The following is a 19280-nucleotide window of genomic DNA, read 5'->3' as shown; positions in this document are numbered from 1 at the left end:
TTCTGCAAGTTTTCACATTCTCAAGGGGGGAAAAGTTGGCCTAATTCCTTTTTCCTTGGCTATATTCAACAATAATTAAAATTCATTTTGTAATCAGTGGTAGCCTATGTAGAATATGTCAGTGGTCTCAATCCAATTCCTAATGACCAGGTGTCCTCTCTGCAGTTGGCATCCTTGCTTTCAGAGAGGCCAAGAACTGAATGGTGCTAGAGACTGAAGTACTCTGAACTGTGAAATCTGAGGTTTTCAGCATATTTGAGGGGCAATTTAGCATTGCTGTTTTTCATATTGTACTGTGTCTAGATTGACAGTCCTGAAAAGTGAATCTGGCCATTTTCATGGGCACTAAAATTTATATAACATAACTTTATAACTTGCTACTCAAAAGAAATAAATCTTTGAACTTCAAGAAGAGTTTGGGCAGGGATTGGAGATGTGGCTCTGATGTGTGTGGTAGAGTTGAACAGAGCAGCGCTAAGGACCAGGCAGGCAGTGTGCTAGCCTAAGATTCGGCCTATAAGAAAACATGTTCCATTCTTCCATCGCTCATGTGAGGAGCTAACTAGGGGGAATTGAGCTGGGTACACAGTCCTGACACAGAAAACACCACCTGCCTTGAAAATGGAAATCAGTGACGGGAATCCTAATGTTGGCCCCACATTTAAAACATTTTTCAATATTTTTATACTTAAAAAAGAAAAGCAGGGAATTTACTACCTCTTAGTATTTCATAATATAATTAATATGGTGGGCTTAAAAAAAAAAAAAGCAATACCCATGCTTCAAACTCTCTCTCTCTGTAGTTTTTTTACATTATCATTGCACATATTGTGACTGCATAAAATATTGTACCTTCTAAAAGAGGTGTAGGTGCTGGCTGCAATACGAAAGAAGTCATAGACAGACTGAGGTATCTTGAAGCAGAAATTGAAGATTTGGAACTAAAAGAAAAAGAGCTGGATCAGCAAAAATTATGGCTGCAGCAAAGCATCAAAAATGTTATGGATGACTCCACAAACAACCAATATCCTTTGGGACGTACATTGTGTGCATTCGTGAAATAGAATTAAAGAAGCACCAGTCATATATTAAAAGGTTGGTCACATAATATGACCTGCTCTAGAAGTGAGAAGATACTTGAACTAGGTGACCAAGGGGGGTTTACTAACTCTAGAAAAAATGGAATTGGTCTCAAGCATTTTTCCGTTAAAATATGATTTTCAATTTTCTTTTGCACTGGTAGCGAAATTAACTCGCCTTGTGAAGCAAGTGCTATGAGACAATAGCGAGATCCATTAGGCTGTGGAATACACAGTGAGATCTAAAGGAGTAGAAGAAAGTTTGCTTGTGGCATTTTAAAACCAAGCTAGACAAAGTGCTGGAAGATATACTGTAGGGAACAATCTTGTATTAGCAGAAAGAGGCACTGGATGGTCTAATACAGTGGTTTTCAACCTGTGATCCCTGGATCCTTGGGGGTCCACAGACTATAGCTAAGATTTCCAAAGGGATCCCACCTTCATTCAAAATTTTTTAGGGGTCTACAGATGAAAAAAGGTTGAAAACCACTGGTTTAATAGGTCTTTTCAAGTTTTGACCTCTGTGGTTGTATCAATGGTAATCTGGAAATAATCCATCAGAAATTTACACAGTGGTAATTTTTTAATGCAGAAAATCCAGACTTTAAGCTTTAACTGAAATTAATTGCTTTCGTGGTTTTGTTAGATTTAGGATACTCCTGGATACTCTTCTTTGGTCGTTCATAGGATAGGTTATCTAAATCTTTTGAAAAGATACATGAGTTGATAAACTCCTCAGGCTTGTTGAAACTGGAACTGAAATTATCCTGTGTGTAAACAGGTAATAAGTATATTGTTTAAACTATGTTTGCTCATTACTTTGTAACCACATTTAGCATTTTTAGGGCTAGTCTACACTGGCAGTGGTAAAGTGCTGCTGTGGCAGTGCTTTAACGTGGCTTGTGTAATCGTGGCAGAGTGCTGGGAGAGAGCTCTCTCAGCACTCTAAAAGAGCCCGCCTCCGCAGGGGCGTAGCTACCAGAGCTGGGAGTGTGGCTACCAGCACTGGTGCACTGTCTACACTGGTGCTTTATGGTGCTGAAACTTGCTGCACTCGGGGCGGGGTGTGTGTGCGTGTGCGTGTGTTTTCACATCCCTGAGGGAGAAAGTTGCAGTGCTGTAAAGTGCCGGTGTAGACAAGCCCTTAGAGGATGTTGAACAAAATAGGTTCTTAGAGACTTTGGAGAGGGAAAAATGCACTCTTATCTATAAAATGAAAAGGAGGACTTGTGGCACCTTAGACACTAGCAAATGTATTTGAGCATAAGCTTTCGTGAAGTGAGCTGTAGTTCACGAAAGCTTATGCTTATGCTCAAATAAATTTGTTAATCTCTAAAGTGCCACAAGTCCTCCTTTTCTTTTTGCAGATACAGACTAACACAGCTGCTACTGTGAAACCTGTCTTATCTATAAGTAGTTCTAAAGCACTTAACACTGTATTATGATTGTTCAATAGAAACCGCTCCAATCAAATCAGTGATTTTTATCACGTCAGGGCCTGCTTAAATGGACAGATCATTAACCTGATAGACTACAGCTGTTCTGAAGTGAATCCAATCAATACAGATGACATAACAGGTAAGGTCCCTAATCAGCAAAGCAATTAAATGTGTTTAAGTGCTATGCTGAATTAAGGCCCAAATGAGCAGTGAAATTTTAAATTTCCCATGGAATAATTAAATTTCCCACAGCTGCGCTTTACCATTGCCAGTGTAGACTAGCATGTGCAACTATCCATTTTTAAATGAATTATCGATTGTGAAGGCACAGTTTGGTCCAGTTTCGCAAAGCTCTGAGTGGAGTCAGTTTGCTGAGAGTGCTGGGAATGGAGTGGGATTAGGCACCCCAAGCCACCAGAGAAGGTCTAATAGTGAGTAGTGTACCAAACCTCGTTAACAAAATAATTTAGTAATTGGGATATAATTAAATATCTAAAACAATGTAAGGCTAAATTTTGTCTTGTGTGATACTGCAAGCTGAATACCTAGTAAGCAAAACAAAACCCAGAGTGCCTGGCCTCTACTTCTAAACGCTACAGATAAAATGACTTTCAGAAAACAGCTTTTACATTTGAAAAAGGGTAGATTTGAAATGAAAACTACAGTGATTAGTTATAACCTAGTTGAAACGTTGACTAAGAACGTATTGCATGAAACTTCAAAACAGTTGATATAAATTATGGCACTGTCTCTGTAGCTCCAAATGGTCTCTCAGGGAAGTCCAGTCCTAAAAAAACCACCATGTGCAGTACTCAGTTTGAAATAATTATTAGTTGAATGTGGTGGGATTACAGGATTAAACCCAAAATGTTATTTTCCAGGAGGAGTTTTGACTAGGACCCATTTAAAAGTGGAAGGGAAAGCAGGTGGTTTCAAAGTTGTTGTAAGTGTATGAGGATATGGGTATATACACAATTTTTTAAAATAGAACTTGTTTTACACCTTTGGAAGCCCTGCCATGCCCTTGCATTAAGATATATTCAGAGCTCTCTGTCCTGCTTCTCAACATCAACAGGTTCCTATTTGGTGGTTTAAATTTTTTAAATTACATTTTAGTGGCTTACATTTGTTACAAAATAATTTATATGTTAATGGTGGCAGAGTTAGCAACTATCATTTGACTGCACCAAATTCCATCAGACAAAATCATTAAAACTAAATCATTTTGGTTCTAAATTATTTAGAAGAAAAACTTACATAACGTGGATCTGGGAACCAGTATTCTCTCTCTTGATAATGACAATGTCTTGGTTTTGCTGTAGTTTTTACACAGAAACAGTAAAACATCTCATAGCTTTCTGTTCTGTTGACTTCTCTTAACTATACTCACAGCAGCCAAAGTTATTTTTTTCAGTAAAGTGAACAATACTTTTTCCAAGCTCCAGTGCTGACCTGTGTATTTTTACGGTTGACAGGTAAAACCTTCAACATAAGGATTTTTAATAGAGAAATTCCCGTAACTATGAGTTAAATCCAGGACAAACACAGGATGTTGTTTCTTTTCCAAGCCACTTGCCTCGACTATTCTGTAGGCTGCATTTAGTTTTTTGATGGGTATGTTGTCACTGGCAGAATTCATCCTGGATTCATCCAGAATTCGTGCTGATCCACGATAGCTTTGGACATCCTGTATCGTAGCGATATGATATTAACCAGACTTATCAGTAAAAAGGAAATGGTGATAGTATGTGTGAAATACATTTAAATAACATTTTGGAAACTTTCTAATAGTAGTCTAAGGCCAAAGCTATGCTTGAAAGGCTTTGCTGGTCTAGTTATACTGGAATGCTATATTGGCAAAGCATTTATAATGTGCACATAGGTGGTAATGACACAATTCTGCATTTGTATAGCTGCATCCACCTTAAGGGTTTTTGCCACTGTTATGTCAGTCACAGATCCCACTCTTGACCAACATTAGCTATAACAGTAAAAATGTAAAGTGTAGACCTCACTTAAACAACACACTGTAGGAACACAAACTTCTTTTGTAAATGGCACTAAATATCAACTTCACATTCCTTAGGCAAAAATCTCAGCTTCTTACTTCTTTAAAATTTCCTTGACATAAATCACATTTTCATATGTCACTCATGAAGACATCTGTAATTGCTTCAATGGTAAGTTTCTGCTAGACTGTATTTTTGTAAGATGTTTGGAGCAGGTGGTTTAACCAGGGAAGACAAGGCCATAGTGGAGAAGCTAAATTAATTCTTTGCATTAGTCTTCACTGCAAAGGATGTGAGGGAGATTCCGATATTTGAGCCATTCTTTTTAGGTGACAGATCTGAGCAACTGTTCCAGATTGAGGTGTCAGTAGAGGAGGTTTTGGAACAAAGTGATACATTAAGCAGTAATAAGTCACCAGGACCAGATGGTATTCACCCAAGAGTTCTGAAGGAACTCAGAAATGAAATTGCAGAACTACTAACTGGTATGTAGACTATCGCTTAAATCAACTTCTATACCAGATGACTGGTGGATATCTAATGTAACACCAATTTTTAAAAAAGGCTCCAGAAGTGATCCTGGCAATTACAGGCCAGTAAACCTAAATTTAGTACCCAACAAACTGGTTGAAACAATAGTAAAGAACAGAATTATCAGACACATAGGATGAACACGGTATGTTGGGGAAGAGTCAACATGGTTTTTGTAAAGGGAAATCATGCCTCACCAATGTATTAGAATTCTTTGAGGGGGTCAACAAGCATGTGGAAAGGGTGACCCAGTAAATATAGCATACTTGGACTTTCACAAAGCTTTTGACAAGGTCCTTCACCAAAGGCAAAGTAAGGAGCCATGGGGTAAGCGGGAAGGTCCTTTTGTGGATCAGTATGGTTAACAGATAGGGTAGGAATAAATAGTCAGTTTTCACAGTGAAGAAAGATAAACAGCCCAGTCTCCAGGATCTGTCCTGGGACCAGCGCTGTTCAACATATTCGTAAATGATCTGGAAAAAGGGGTAAACAGTGAGGTGGCAAAGTTTGCAGATGATAAAAATATATATATATTCAGATAGTTAAGTCCAAAGCTGACTGCAAAATGTTACAAAGGGATCTCACTAAAAGTAGGTGACTGGGCAACAAAATGGCAAATGAAATGCAAAATAATGCACATTGGAAAACATAATCCCAACTATACATACAAAATGATAGGATGTAAATTAGCTGTTACCACACAAGAAAAAGATCTTGGAGTCACTGTGGGTAGTTCTCTGAAAACCTCCACTCAATGTGCAGTGGCAGTCAATAAAAGCTGACTGAATATTAGGAAAGGGATAGAAAATCCATGGTATTCCCACACTGTGAATATTGTGTGCAGTTCTGGTTGCCCTATCTCTAAAAAAGATATATTAGAATTGGAAAAAATACAGAGAAGGACAACAAAAACGATTAAGGGTATGGAACGGCTTCCATAGGAAGAGAGATTAAAAAGTCTGGGACTGTTCATCTTAGAAAAGCGACAGCTAAGGGGGTGATGTGATAGAGGGCCATAAAATCATGAATGGTGTGGAAAAAGTGAAGAAAAGTGTTGCTTACTCCTTCACGTAACACAAGAATTAGAAGTCTCCCAATGAAATTAATAGACAGCATGTTTGAAAGAAACATAAGGAAGTACTTCTTTACACCATGCACAAACAACCTCTGGAACTCATTGCCAGGGAATGTTGTGAAGGCAAAAATTATAACTGGGTTAAAAAAAGAATTAGGTAAATTCATGTAGGATAGGTCCCTCAATTTGTTATTAGTCAAGATGATTAGAGACGCAACCCCATGCTCTGGGTGTCCCTATGCCTCAGACTGCCAGAAGCTGGGACTGGACGACAGGGGATGAAGCACTCAATAATTGCGCTGTTCTGTTCATTTCCTCAAGCATCTGGTGCCAGCCACTGTTGGAAGACAATTTAGTGGGCTAGATGGACCACTGGTCTGACCCAGCATGGCCATTCTTATGTTTTCATGCATTAACCATCAGACTTGAAAGAAAGCTGTTTGCTGTTTGAAACCTCTAGAAATGGGATCTTTTCAAATACCTCTCACCCCAGCCCCTCGCCAAAAACACATATCCTACAATACAAAATGGCTATTTAATGAAGATCTAGAACCAGGGATTCCATATTCCTGCTATTGAGCAAAGTTCTTACAACATGAGGATCGTTATTTGTATTTATTATTTTGTTACATAAACCTCACTGTAACATTAGATCCCTGTTTTTTTCCCATGGTTACTTTGAATTTAGAAAATGTTTGCAAGTGTAATCATGTTTGTAAGAAATGGAACTTACAATACATAGCTACTTGATACTTTGAAACTACATACTTTGACAGAAGCAACATGAGCTATTAGGTGTCTTTTCCATCTGCAGTTATGGAAGGGGGGCTTGGTTGCCCCCGGGGCATTGTTTTTCCTAATGCAGGCTCTGCAGGACCTGTCCAAGTTCTGAGGTAGGAGATGCGGGGGGCAGGGCAGGACATGTTGGTCTGACCCACCAGAGGTTCCCCAGAAAAGACAACTCAGGCCCAGGCTTCCATATATTTTCTGGGGACAGCTGCAGCCAGGTGGAATCCCTGACAGTACAGTTCCAGTGGAGCCATGCTACTGGGGATAGGGGAAGCCAAGAGCTGGGGAATAAGCACATAACATCTGCACAGATGGCTCCACTCTTTTCATGGACTCCTCCTATTCCATGCAATTTGGGGGTGGTGAAAAACTGGGACCTCTCACCCACTGGAGAATGTGGGAGACTCTCTGCAAAGATCTCTAGCAGAGATTTCCCTCCCAGGTTCCCCTCCTGGTTTTTCCACAAGAGGGGACAATGTGGTCCAAAGTTTAGAAAACAATTCTAGGTTACATAAAATGCCTTTTTATTTTTTTAACTTCTCTAGTTTTGCCTGAGGAAGAACTTCAAGATAATGTTCTCTGTTACCATGTACTTCTATGTACTATAGAGTTTAACCCAAAAATGAAAAAAGGTTATTACAAGAGTTCACTAATTATAAAATATGGAAACACTTAGCACTTCTCTCACTGTAAACCTCATTCTATCTCGCAATATACTGTGAGAGGAAAGAAGAATTATCCTAATTTCATAGGTGGGAAACTGAGGCACAGAGAAGTGAAGTGACTTTCCCCTGGTATTTCAAAGAGTCAGTAAGCTACAGAAAGAACAGTGGTGTCCAAGTGCACTGTGCAAGTTGTACATTGTAAATTGTACATCTACAGAGGCTGGAGTTCTGGGGACATTTAAAGCTAAGTCCTTGGATATCATGGTTATGAATACAAAGATGGACAGCTTTTCTTCAAGCTTTGCTCTCATTCATGTTATAATTTGTTCCTGAAGAACACCAAATTGTGCACGATTTGTATCAAACTAATGCTGAAGTGGCATTAGAGAAGAACTGTATTCCATTTGAGTGTACACAACCCAAGAATGTGTAAAATTACATATGGTTAACATTTTCTTAAATTACTACTTCACCAGGAGACACACTTCTAGCAATTCAAGCACCTTGTGGTACACAATTAGAAGTACCTATACCTGAAATGGTATGTACAAACTGTTTGCTTACATATGTGTGGTGAGGGAGGGGGTAAGGATGCCTGTGTTGCAGCTAGCAAGGTTTGTCTCTTCGTCTGTGTGGGAGGAAAAAATTAGGATTCACCTAATTGGATGTGGACTGATATTGGGTAAACAGCATTTTTGCACATCTTGGCAGAGTAAAAGTGATTGGACCTTTCAGTTAAAACAAGATACTTTCGGTTTTCCACTTCCTTCTCTCTTCTGCTTGCAAAAGCCCAATAGCTGCTGTTTCCCTCCAGGCAAAAAGCAGTGGTGCTTCCTTCAGAGTCTGTCAATGGTGGTCTTTCAGTGGCAAGCTCCTCTCTTCCCAACCCCTGCTGGGCCAGGGAATTTGGAAACCCAAATCAGATCCACATAGAACAACAGAGGAAGCGGTAGAAAAACAGATAGAGGATCAGAGAATAGAGAGAGCAAACTTGCTTTGACAAAGAACAATGGATTAAGACAATCTATTTGGCTTCATGTTTTTTACCTTCTGCTGTCTTTAATTTCTGTGATACAATGCTTTTCAGTTTTTCATGCTGCCTACATAGGTGGGGAAAGAGTGGCAAACATTTTTTGTGCAGTAGTAGGAGGATAGTGATTCCATTTGATGCGTTTCATATTTTAATTTGAGCAAGGAATGAGTAAAAAGCACCATAACTAAACAATGAGGTTATAAAAAATGCCACAAGGTGAACTGCAATGCTAATCTAGTGAGACTGTCCTTTGAACTGGTGGACACAGATAATTTGTATTAGAGTTGTCTCCATGACTGAAATATCTCACCTGTTCCCAAAATAGAAAGATAATGACTTAATCCCATTAACTAGCCAATGGTAGCAGCACTGCACATGCCAGATTGAATCACAAGAACTAGCTCTTTAACATGAAGGCTTTATGTTGACTATTCTGCAGGGAAATTGTCCCCATTAACACTAATTTTCCTGTGTTCACTGAATCACAGGGATTTGGCTATGGTGGGACAGTTAGTTCTAATCAAGACAATTTTGCAGATGAGAAAATTATTTTAAAGAGGCTATGTCCCAGTGGTCAGTTTTTAGTGGGAATCCTGCTGTGATTCACAGCTAAGCTTGTATTCAATTACATGAGCATGGCACAGAATTCTGTACTTGAGTGCCATGTGTCAGTTGTTAATTATGTGAGAATGTAGAAGGGTTGTAATCTTATCGGTTATGGGGTGGGTTGGTTTTAAATCTTTTTCTGTGATATGTGAGGTTAGTTAACTTTGCATAGAACTGTCTTAATGTGGTCTTATGACTAGAAAATTGTATGTCACCTTGCTATAGCACCTTGAGAATTTTATTCTTAAATAAAAGTTTTCTACTTAGGCAATTATGCATTTCCATTACTTTCTATGGCAATTGCTGCATGCAGTTACTTGGCTTAATTGTCAGTCACAAAGAATTGTAACTGTTGTTTCAATGTGCCACCTTTAAAGGGACAAAACGGACAAAAGAAATACCAGATCAGTCTAAAGAGTAGTTCAGGACCTATCCATGTGCTGCTTATTAATAAAGAATCAAGTTCCTCCACACCTGTGGTGTTTCCAGTTCCTCCACCTGATGACCTTACACAGCCCCCATCTCAACCTGCAACTCCACTGACTCCCCCAAAACCTACTGCATCTACTGAGAATCCATCAGAGCAGCATGACATTAACCAGGAGCAGCATTTACCACATACCCCAGTTACAGATACACCATCAGGTGGGTCCCTGGTTTGTTCCCCCTACCCCCAAAGAGATTTGTTTAGAGATCGGGTAGAGAAAGGGAATCAACTGTTAGCATAATGTAGCAGCTGCCAGCCTGAGACCTGACCCCAATGGAGTTACTATCAGCTGGCTGGAGGTTGCAGGGGGAGGTCACTATCCTCTTCCTGTTCTATGTTCAGACTTCTGTTGAAATGGATTGTTCCACTTGCAATTTATCATCCTATACCAGAAACACCTCAGAAGTGATCCAGGAACTAGCCCACAACAGGGCTCTGGGCTGTTCCTCAAGGTGATTGCATGTGCTGTCTGAAAAAGGCTTCAAACCTCTACTGGAATGTAAAGCTTGAACATTTAACATTTACCTTTGACAAGCTTGTACTAGGACAGTCCCTGCTGTTGTTGCAAAAGGCAGTTGTATGTGAAAAGCAGGCTCAGCAAGGGAGATTACCTGAACTTGTTTTTATCACTAATAGATAATCAAATGCTGTTTAGCAACATACTACATTGTGAACCAAATCTCTGAAGGGCCTTGAGACCTGTGCCTGGTTTTTGAAAGGAGATGACATCTCAAATACTGGCCATGTTCTACCAGTAGGACTTAGCCAGATACAGGTGTGTGCGTATAGTTTACCATACCAAACTTTGTAATATGTACTTTTCTGCCATTGTAGACAACAGTATGCAAGAGAACAATACAACTCCAGCAACTCCTTATTCTAGCCTTCCGGACTCCTTGCTGTATACGAGCCTTGCAACAGATACAACACAAACTACTGCTAGCTCAAATGACTATCAGGCCTTGCTTCCCTTGGATGTTAATTGTATTCTCAAGCCAAACTCATTTGATATAGCAAAGATGGATGAGCCCACAGGTAGGCAGACTTTCTTTAGTTTAACCCTTCCTGACAAAGCTAAAAGCAGATTTCCCAGGGGAGAAGAGGCCAGCAGTTTGTCTTGTCTGCAGCCTTTCCCTTCTCCCTCCTGCAGCTCTTTTCTTTTCACCATTTTGGCTGTGGTTTCTGTCTGGTTTGGGGTAAAGTGCATCCCGCATAAAGATGCTCCATTCTGGTATACTGGTTACATTCCCTTTGTAGTTATAAGTGTTTGTGCAACCTAAGAATAGCACCAGAAACTGTCCAGAAGGAAAAGTTAAGGGGTTTTATTATTTTTAGCCCAGTAGGATACTGGTCTGGTTGACTATCTCTACTGCTCTTGCAAGCATTAAATTATAAATGTAGCAGCCTAGCAGCTAACACTCTCCATTTCAATAGCTGTTTAATGCATAGAGCCTGGGTTGACTTTCACAAACAAGTGCTTTTGTGTTTAACAGGAACTATTAGTAGTGATATCATTGACGAATTGATGTCTTCAGATGGTAAGCATTTAGCATTCCTATCTTTTTTTTAATAAGCAGAGTTATATTTTAAGAATGTGATTCATTCAAAGAAACATAGGACTGGAAGGGATCTCCTGAGTCATTGAGTCTAGTCTTCTGCTATTGCAGGCAAATGTCATTCATATCTGAATTCACCATTTCCCTAGATGTTTGTTCAAATCTGATTCCAAACTTCATTACAAATATCTGATATTAAAACAGCTGCCACACAGGCCCCAGCTTCCTCATTTCCCCAGCGGTGCTTGACACCTGCTCTGCCCCCACTCCACCCCTTCCTGTAAGTCCTCTTCCCTGAACGTGCCCTGCCCCCCAGTGTCTCCTGCATGCTGCTGAACAGCTGATCCCCAGCGGGTGGGAGGAGCTGATTGGCAGAGCTGAAGGTGGGCAGGGGGTGCTGGGGTGGGGGTGGAGCTGATTGGCAGGGCTGTCAGTGGGTGCTGATCACCTACTATTTTTTTTTCCACGTGTGCTCCAGCCCCGGGGCACCCATGGAGTCAGCGCCTATGAGCTGCCAGCACCATTTTAACCATGACCTATTTCACTCCCACTTCTTTCCTGCTGCAGCTCCCCCTTTACACCCTTATTCGAGTTTCTATCACTAACCTGTTTTCCCTTCCAAACTGACCGTCACTGTCAAGGTATTAAGGCCCAAATCCTGCGAGCACTTACGTGTGTGAGTAATATTATACATGTATAATACCTTTAGATTCAGTGATATTACTCATTTGCATTAAATGATGCCAGTGTTCAATTTTTTGCAGGCTCAGGGCCTAATTGAATATCCAGTTGGTGAGAGAGAGAATGACTCAGTGGTCAGGGTATTAGCCTGGAGACACCTGGGTTTAATTTCCTGCTCTGCTGCAGGCTTCCTGTGTGAGTTTGGGCAAGTCACCTAGGGCTTGTCTACACTTACCGGAGGATTGATGCTGCAGCGATCGATGCATGGGTGGTCAATAATCGACCGCTGATCGCTCTCCTGTCAACTCCTGTACTCCACTGGATCAAGAAGAGTAAGGAGAGTTGATGGGAGAATGTCTCCAGTCGACCTCATGTAGTGTGGACCACGCAGTAAGTAGATCAAAGCTACATCAACTTGAGTTATGCTATTAACATAACTCAAATTGTGTAGCTTAGATGGACTTCCATGCATAGAGTAGACATGGCCTCAGTCTCTTCATGCCTTATTTTCCAGTCTGTAAAGGGGGATAATAGCATGCCCCTACCTCACAGGAAAAATACATTTGAAGATGGTGAGGCACACAGCTACTACAATAATGGAGGCTATATAATACAAGAGATCCACTGCTAGGTACGAAACACAAAGGCTGCTTAAGTGTTGCTTTGCTGCAGCAGAGGAGACTAATCTCTGTTACACTGCACTGGCTTTGCTGCAGGTAAGATGGCAAAGGAAATTCATTTAAAGCATAGTTAATAAATTGCGTCTGTGCATTTAAATTATTTTAAACCTTATTTTGGTGGAGTTGCACCAGGATCCCCAATGCACAGTCCAGTGCTTGCAGATAACTACTGCCAAAGCAAAGCAAGTTGTAACATTTTGGACTACTGAAACTGGACATCAAAGTTTTTATTTATCTTCTGCTGGAAATGATTTGAAATTTATAGGATGTTGCAAGGCAGAATTTCAAATAATAGATTTCTGTGATTCTATGATTAACAAAACTGTTCTTGTTTTACAGTTTTTCCTCTCTTACGACTCTCTCCTACTCCTGGAGATGACTACAACTTTAACCTGGATGATAATGAAGGAGTCTGTGATCTTTTTGATGTGCAGATACTAAATTATTAGATTCAGTGGCAACCAGACTGTCATATCTACCTCTAACTTTATAACATTCTAGACTTCTTCATAACCTAAGTATTTTAAAGAATGAATGTATAACCTCTTAGTTCACTGACTCTGGGAGTGTATTTCCTTTTGCTTCCTTACCTACTTCACAAAACACCTTAAATTCAAAACCATAAGAAAGGGCTCTTATCAAAGTGTTCTCTGGTATTTTTTTACAAGTTACATTAATGTAACTCAGCTTTGAGATCCCAAGTTCTCCTCTTCTCCCCTCCCATTTTTCTTGCAGTCTTCTGGTCACTTAAAAAAAAAAAAAAGAGAAAGAAAGACCCAGGCTTGTCACTTAGCAGAATTTTCTTTCTGAAGCTTTACTGCCAAGAAGCTTTCTGTATGTTTTTAACCTTTCACTACAATTTTTAAAAAACGTTCACTGCCAAATTTTGAAGTGAAGGACATTAAATGGGTTATGTTAAATTGTTTCAGTGAACCAATTTTGTGAAGTGCCTTCTGTTTTAGCACTTTAAGTTTCTCACATTTTAACTTCTGACATTCCACTTTCCTAGATTATAGGAAAAGTCTGTTTGTAGTTTGTATTAAAGTGTGCCAATGCTTGTATATTAACAAGATTTTTTTAATAAAACTGTACAAACCGAGTATTCAGTATCTGCCATCCACTGATTTGCCAGTAAATTTTGCTTTTGAAACTCGGATATTTTATTATGCGTTACAACTGAGATAATAAGCTTGCAGCTGCATCCACATCAGCTGGTTCACCTTCCAGGTGCTTGGAAACCTGAAAATTGAAAAGGAAAAAAAAAATTTACATAAAATAGGAAGCTGAGGTTGTATAAAAAGCATCATTGATGGAAGATATAAAGCTAACAAATACTTGCTGTCTGAAAGATTGATTAGCTTGGTGTACTGGACTGCAAGACATCCTACATTTCTTATACCTTATTCACTTTATGGGAATATGTGATTTGGTAGACTAGATGGACCAGTGGTCAATACTTAATGCTTCAGAGGAAGGCCAAAACAATCCGTGCCCATACCATATATGGCCAAAATGGAGATAAGCTTGAATGCTCTAGTCAACAAAATCTAAAATTGTGAAGGAGATTATTACTGCACAGAGACTAACACACTGTCTAACTTGTTCCAGGGAGATGGCTTGAATTATTACTAGAGCTCCAGAAAGAGAGAATATTTTGATGAGGAAGCTGCAACTGGAGCAGAGGTTGGGCTGATGTTTTTACAAAAAAAAAAAGTTAATATTTTCCTATTGACACTGTCATCAAATGGTTCAGCCAGGAGATCCAGGATGTCTTGCAAAAGCAACCACCTTTATTTTCTATGCCTATTCGTGTTAAGGGTTAACTCGATGAATCAAGGTTTCCAGTTGAAAATCTATTTTATTAATTTTTAAAGCTCACCAGTAAAAGAATCAACTAAAACATCCAGATATTAAATGAAAAATCTATTCTGGCAACAATTTCCTCTCTTCTGACTAAGAAGGGAGTTTGCCCCCTCAGAAGAACTGCTAAGGTTGCTTGCAGACTTGACACCTCTTCATGATGGGGTCACAACTATTTTTTTTCTTCAGTCAAGACCTAAAAACTTATTAAAATTAAACCTTAACTTTGGAATCATTCTAACCTGAGGTTGCTGCTACCCTCCCAACCAAAGATGCATTAAATAGGACTCAAAATTATTACCCGCTGCCTCTTTTGAGATTTTGATGAAATGCCTTTTGATAGTTGTTTGACTTCTTTCTGTACTTCAGTAAATGCTTTATTTACTGTTCTAACTTTTTCATCGTTCACAATGTTTATCTTTAGAGGAGAAAAAAATGCACAAGTTAGTCAAAGGCAGAAAGAGATCTTAATATGATGCTAAGACTTATTCATAGCCTATTTATTATATATATTTATAATGGTTCTACCTTTTAAAAATTGCTTGGAGTGGGGCACATTCTTTAAATTATATTTTAATTGTACTACTGTTGAATGTGTAAATATTAAAGATAGTGAATTTTTAATAGAACTTTCATATAAATGGGTCACTAGCAAAGAAATCTAATGAATAGGTCAAAGCTAACTTGTTTATATTGGGGATAAAAGGGGAAGAAAGATTTCCTTCTGGAAATGGAACACATAACAGAAAAATAGTTCAGACAAACTAGCCCACCTTCAGTTTATTTTAGCCAATATGAAGAGGCACCCAGTCCAGACAGGTTCCTTATTTCTATCAGCAGGTACCTGTAATTTGTAGTTGCTCATCTCATCTTAACTTGATCTAATGGGCCACTTTTCTGTAACAGCATTCTCAAATCTATTTTACTATTATATACAAAATACTATATAAAATGGAGATTTGGCTCCACCTATAGATATTCCTGAGTAGAAACTCACTGCTATTGTTTCTCACTGAAAGTTATCTTTGTATCTGAATAACATCCTCAGGTGCCAGTGACACAAAACATTTTCCCTTTGAGTCACTGTTTATTTCCATAGCTTTGGTAACATTCCAACTTTCTACTGAATGATTTGTTTTCTTTTGTCTATAACTTTCAGCAGGAAAGTTAAGAGGTCTTTCCTTAAACACCCTCCTCAGAAAAAAAAATGTGATTACAATTGGCTTAGCTATACGTTTTCCAACAGTTGGAAAATACTTACTGGAAAAATTTCTTTGTTACTTTATTAGATTCTTAACAGTTTAATTCTGTGGCAGATTATGCAGTTCAGGACTGACACAAGTTTTGGGAAAACAAAGCCAAGTAATGTGGTAGCTAACAAGTCTAGTGCATCACCTGAACAGTACAGTTTTGTCTAATTTTAGAATGAAAGCTCATTAAACCAGGGATTACATCTTAAGTCTTGTTCATTGCCATGTTCCCCAGTAATCAATAGCATGCTGCAAAACCACTTTCAGAATAACCATCTCCAAGATAAAGCCGTATGAAAGCCTTGTATTGGGGATATATAGAACAGTTTTGTGGACTAGCCTTCAAGCTTTCAGCACTCATTAAGGTAATACCATTACATTTAGAAATCATACCCCCACCTAGAAACTTCTTGTACTTACCAATGAAACAAGTAACAGCAAGAATTGGTTTTAAAAAAAGGGTTCTCAAAAAATCTTTCTGCAAAAATTTTCATTTACCTAGATCCAATTTTCTTGTTTTGAAATAAATTTCCAACCAGCTCTAGTAACAAAGATTACAGTAACCGAGATTATTTCTGTCAGGTTTTCTGTTTAACAGTGCTTGGTATGTAATCAGTTTTACTGTTTACCCAGTAACTCTTCTGTCTTTTGGTTTTTCTAGGTCTTGCAGCAATAAAGGCCAGGGTTTTTTTAGTTTTGTTTCTTTAAAGAAAAAATGGCAAAACCACAAAAATGGGCAGTAAGACTTAGAGGCAAAGGGTAGTCCCCAAAGTTCTTAAAAAACCAACAATCCACCCTAGATTTCAAGTTGACTGTTCTAGTGTAAATGTCTACTTCTTGTGATATTTTCTTGTTTGTTGCAAGCAGCTTTGTCAATGGAGTTCCTATCAACCAGTATTGATTCAGAATATCCACATATAATCTTGGCTTCTTCTATTCTAGCCTGATTGATGAATCAGGAAAGGGATAGTGTTTGCTTTTAGTCATCTCTCTCCATGCTCATTAATGTTTTACACAGTGGGGCAACTGAAGGCTTTTTGCCTCTGCTCTGTGGGTGATGGCCCTAGACATTCACTGTTCATTTTGGTCAATTTCACAGTCCTATGATTTTAAAAATCATAAGTTTCATTATTTCAGCTATTTAAATCTGAAATTTCATGGTGGTGTAATTGTAGAGGTCCTGACCCAACAAGGAGTTGTGTGTGCAGGGAGTATGTTGCAAGGTTATTGTAGGGAGTTAGCAGTACTGCTATGCTTGCTTCTGCACTGCTGCTGGCAGTGGCGCTGCCTTCAGAGCTGGGCAGCTGGAGAGCAGTGGGTGCTAGCCAGGAGCCCAGCTGTGATGGCGAAGTCACTGCCAACAGCAGCGCAGAAGTAAGGATGGCACGGTATGGTATTGCCACCCTTACTTCTGCGCTGCTGCCTGCAGAGCTGGGCCCTCAGTCAGTAGCTGCCACTCTCTGGCCACCCAGCTCTGAAGGCAGCGCATAAGTAAGGGTGACAATACTGTGACATCCTTAAAATAACCTTGAGATTCCCCTGCAACTCCCTTTTGGGTCAGGATCCCCAATTTGAGAAATGCTGATTTTGCCCATGAAATCTGTATAATATAGGGTAAAAGCACACAAAAGACCAGATTTCACAGTCCATGATGCATTTTTTTGTGGCTGTGAATTTGGTAAAGCCCTACCCAGGGTATAGGTCGGGTTGGTTTTTTTGTTTTGTTTTGACTAAACTATGCTTGGTAGAAATTTCTAAAAGAACATATGAAGAAAAAAATGTTTACACAGGTTGATTACTGGGGCCACACTAACCTTCTTCAGACTTGTTGTGACAGGTTTAGCTTTATTCTTGGCCTTCAGGGATTTGGTGTTGGCCAGGTGGAACACGCTCTTCGGCTTTGACCCTTTGGCTTTGTTCTTGCCCATGGCCTAGAAGGGGGTAAGACAACGAAATTCACCTTGTAAGTATGTGGCGGTATGGGCCGGAGCACGTGCCAGCTTTTTCACCGGTAAAATCGGTTTCTGGGCCTGCTACCCCAGGGAGTAAGAGCACGGGCGGGGGTTTGTTTACAATTGAATCAGGCCGGCCCTCAGGAGGCTTGCCCCAGAGACCGGGCAGCTCAGACTAAAGGAGGCGGCGGGTCCCTGCGCCGATCGGCCGGGTGCGGTCTGGCGGCAGCTGGGCGGCGCTGCGAGCCCGGCTGCCATCCCGCTGGGCCCAGCCCCCTGCAGGTCCTGCCCGCCCGTAACTCTCGGGAAACGGCGGCGGAGGCTTCGTTCCCCCGCCCGCCGACGCGAGTAACAGGCGGGGTCGAGCCGGAATCCCCCCCCCCCCCATCCCCCTCGCAGCTAGATGCGCTGCCGGGCGCGGAGCAAACCCTCGCCTTCAGCCAGAGCCGGGCTGCCTCATGGCAGCCCCCCGCTTCCTCAGTAAGACCAACCGGCCCCGCCGCCCGCCCTGGCCTACGGACACGCGCTCCCCCCGCTCCGGGCCGAGCCCCAGCCGGCGCACGAGGGGCTCCCGGCCCCGCGCCCGGGCGCGTGCCCACCCCCAGCGCACTCACCGCAGCGGCGGCCGCTGGCTCTCACAGGGGGCGGCTTCGCGAGCGCCCCTGCGTCATCACAGGCGCGCTCCCGCGAATTTCCCCCGCCCCGGAGGCGGGAAACCCCGATCCTGAGTTTAGTGTAGACTCCAAAGCCTGTGTCTTGGCTGAGTATGGCAGGCTGCTGGTTCCTAATCTCTGCAACCTCTGGGATTTGGTTAGCCCCTGGCTCTGCCTGTGGCTAGAGTTGTTACTTTTTGAATGGGATTGTCACCCATCAAGTTAGCATATATGGCTGTCCCTACCGCTATGATCATTGTCATGAGCGAGCCCTGGCCTGACCCGCCCATGAGAAGGGCTGCATGCCTATGCTGACCATGAAGCTGTGCTCTGCAGTGTGTGAGCTAATCTTCCTCCTGCCAAGGCCTGGTCTTGGTGTCAGCAGCACCCCGTCCCGCTTATCTCCACTAGCAAAGAGCCCTTCCCTCTCTGTTCTGTGGCTCTGCACTGTCATGGCCAGTGGGGGGAAGGGAGCCTTCTACCCCCTGCAGACTGAACCCAGCCATCCTTTTTAGGTGACAGATCTGAGGAACTGTCCAAGATTGAGGTATTGTTAGAGGAGGTATTGGAACAAATTGATAAACAGTAATAAGTCACCAGGACCAGATGGTATTCACCCAAGAGTTCTGAAGGAACTCAGAAATGAAATAGCAGAACTACTAACTGTCCTCTGTAACCTATCATTTAAATCAGCTTCTGTGCCAGATGACTGGAGGATAGTGAATGTGATGCCAATTTTTAAAAAGGGCTCCAGAGGTGATCCTGGCAATTACAGGCCTGTAAGCCTGACTTCAGTACCAGGCAAACTGGTTGAAACTATAATGAAGAACAATATTGTCAGACATATAGATGAACAGAATTTGTTGAGGAAGAGTCAACATGGTTTTAGTAAAGGGAAATCATGCCTCACCAATCAACTAGAATTCGTTGAGGGG

The 19280-nt window shown here is 40.9% G+C and overlaps 2 protein-coding genes across 7 annotated transcripts in view; one reads left to right on the top strand and one right to left on the bottom strand.

Moving 5' to 3' along the window:
- The window catches only part of E2F5 (E2F transcription factor 5), a 27378-nt gene extending 13649 nt beyond the window's left edge, over positions 1–13729 (top strand). The window contains exons 3-9 of the mRNA XM_073330661.2: positions 863–1026; positions 4657–4698; positions 8064–8128; positions 9604–9871; positions 10548–10748; positions 11207–11251; positions 12970–13729. Coding sequence (XP_073186762.1) covers positions 863–1026; positions 4657–4698; positions 8064–8128; positions 9604–9871; positions 10548–10748; positions 11207–11251; positions 12970–13079 — 895 coding nt within the window. The 3' untranslated portion in view covers positions 13080–13729. The remainder of the gene's footprint in view (positions 1–862; positions 1027–4656; positions 4699–8063; positions 8129–9603; positions 9872–10547; positions 10749–11206; positions 11252–12969) is intronic.
- Positions 12003–19280, bottom strand: RBIS (ribosomal biogenesis factor). Of its 6 annotated transcripts, none has more exons than XR_012157147.1 (4): positions 17555–17671; positions 14792–14908; positions 13727–13869; positions 12003–13376 (listed from the first exon to the last, which is right to left on the bottom strand). XR_012157147.1 is itself a non-coding variant. In XM_073330669.2 (4 exons), the coding sequence occupies exons 2-4, from the start codon at positions 17666–17668 to the stop codon at positions 13801–13803; spliced, it is 300 nt and encodes a 99-aa protein (XP_073186770.1). In that variant the 5' UTR covers positions 17669–17671; positions 19256–19280; the 3' UTR covers positions 12003–13800. The 6 variants fall into 6 exon arrangements, 5 of the variants coding, with proteins under 5 accessions (XP_073186770.1, XP_073186768.1, XP_073186772.1 ...); XM_073330669.2 differs by adding an exon at positions 19256–19280 and having other exon boundaries at positions 12003–13869; XM_073330667.2 differs by adding an exon at positions 18307–18685 and having other exon boundaries at positions 12003–13869.

Source organism: Lepidochelys kempii, chromosome 2, assembly GCF_965140285.1.
Source record: "Lepidochelys kempii isolate rLepKem1 chromosome 2, rLepKem1.hap1, whole genome shotgun sequence".
NCBI lineage: Eukaryota > Metazoa > Chordata > Testudines > Cheloniidae > Lepidochelys > Lepidochelys kempii.
Note: the sequence above shows the minus strand (reverse complement) of the source record. Positions and strands in the feature narration are given on the sequence as shown.

Excerpts from the sequence above, each read along its gene's own strand:
- RBIS (XM_073330669.2), bottom strand. The coding sequence starts at position 17,668 with ATGGGCAAGAACAAAGCCAAAGGGTCAAAGCCGAAGAGCGTGTTCCAC. Across the intron at positions 14,909-17,554 it reads TCACAACAAGTCTGAAGAAG|ATAAACATTGTGAACGATGA; the intron begins GTTAGTGTGGCC and ends TCTCCTCTAAAG. Across the intron at positions 13,870-14,791 it reads AATCTCAAAAGAGGCAGCGG|GTTTCCAAGCACCTGGAAGG; the intron begins GTAATAATTTTG and ends TTCAATTTTCAG.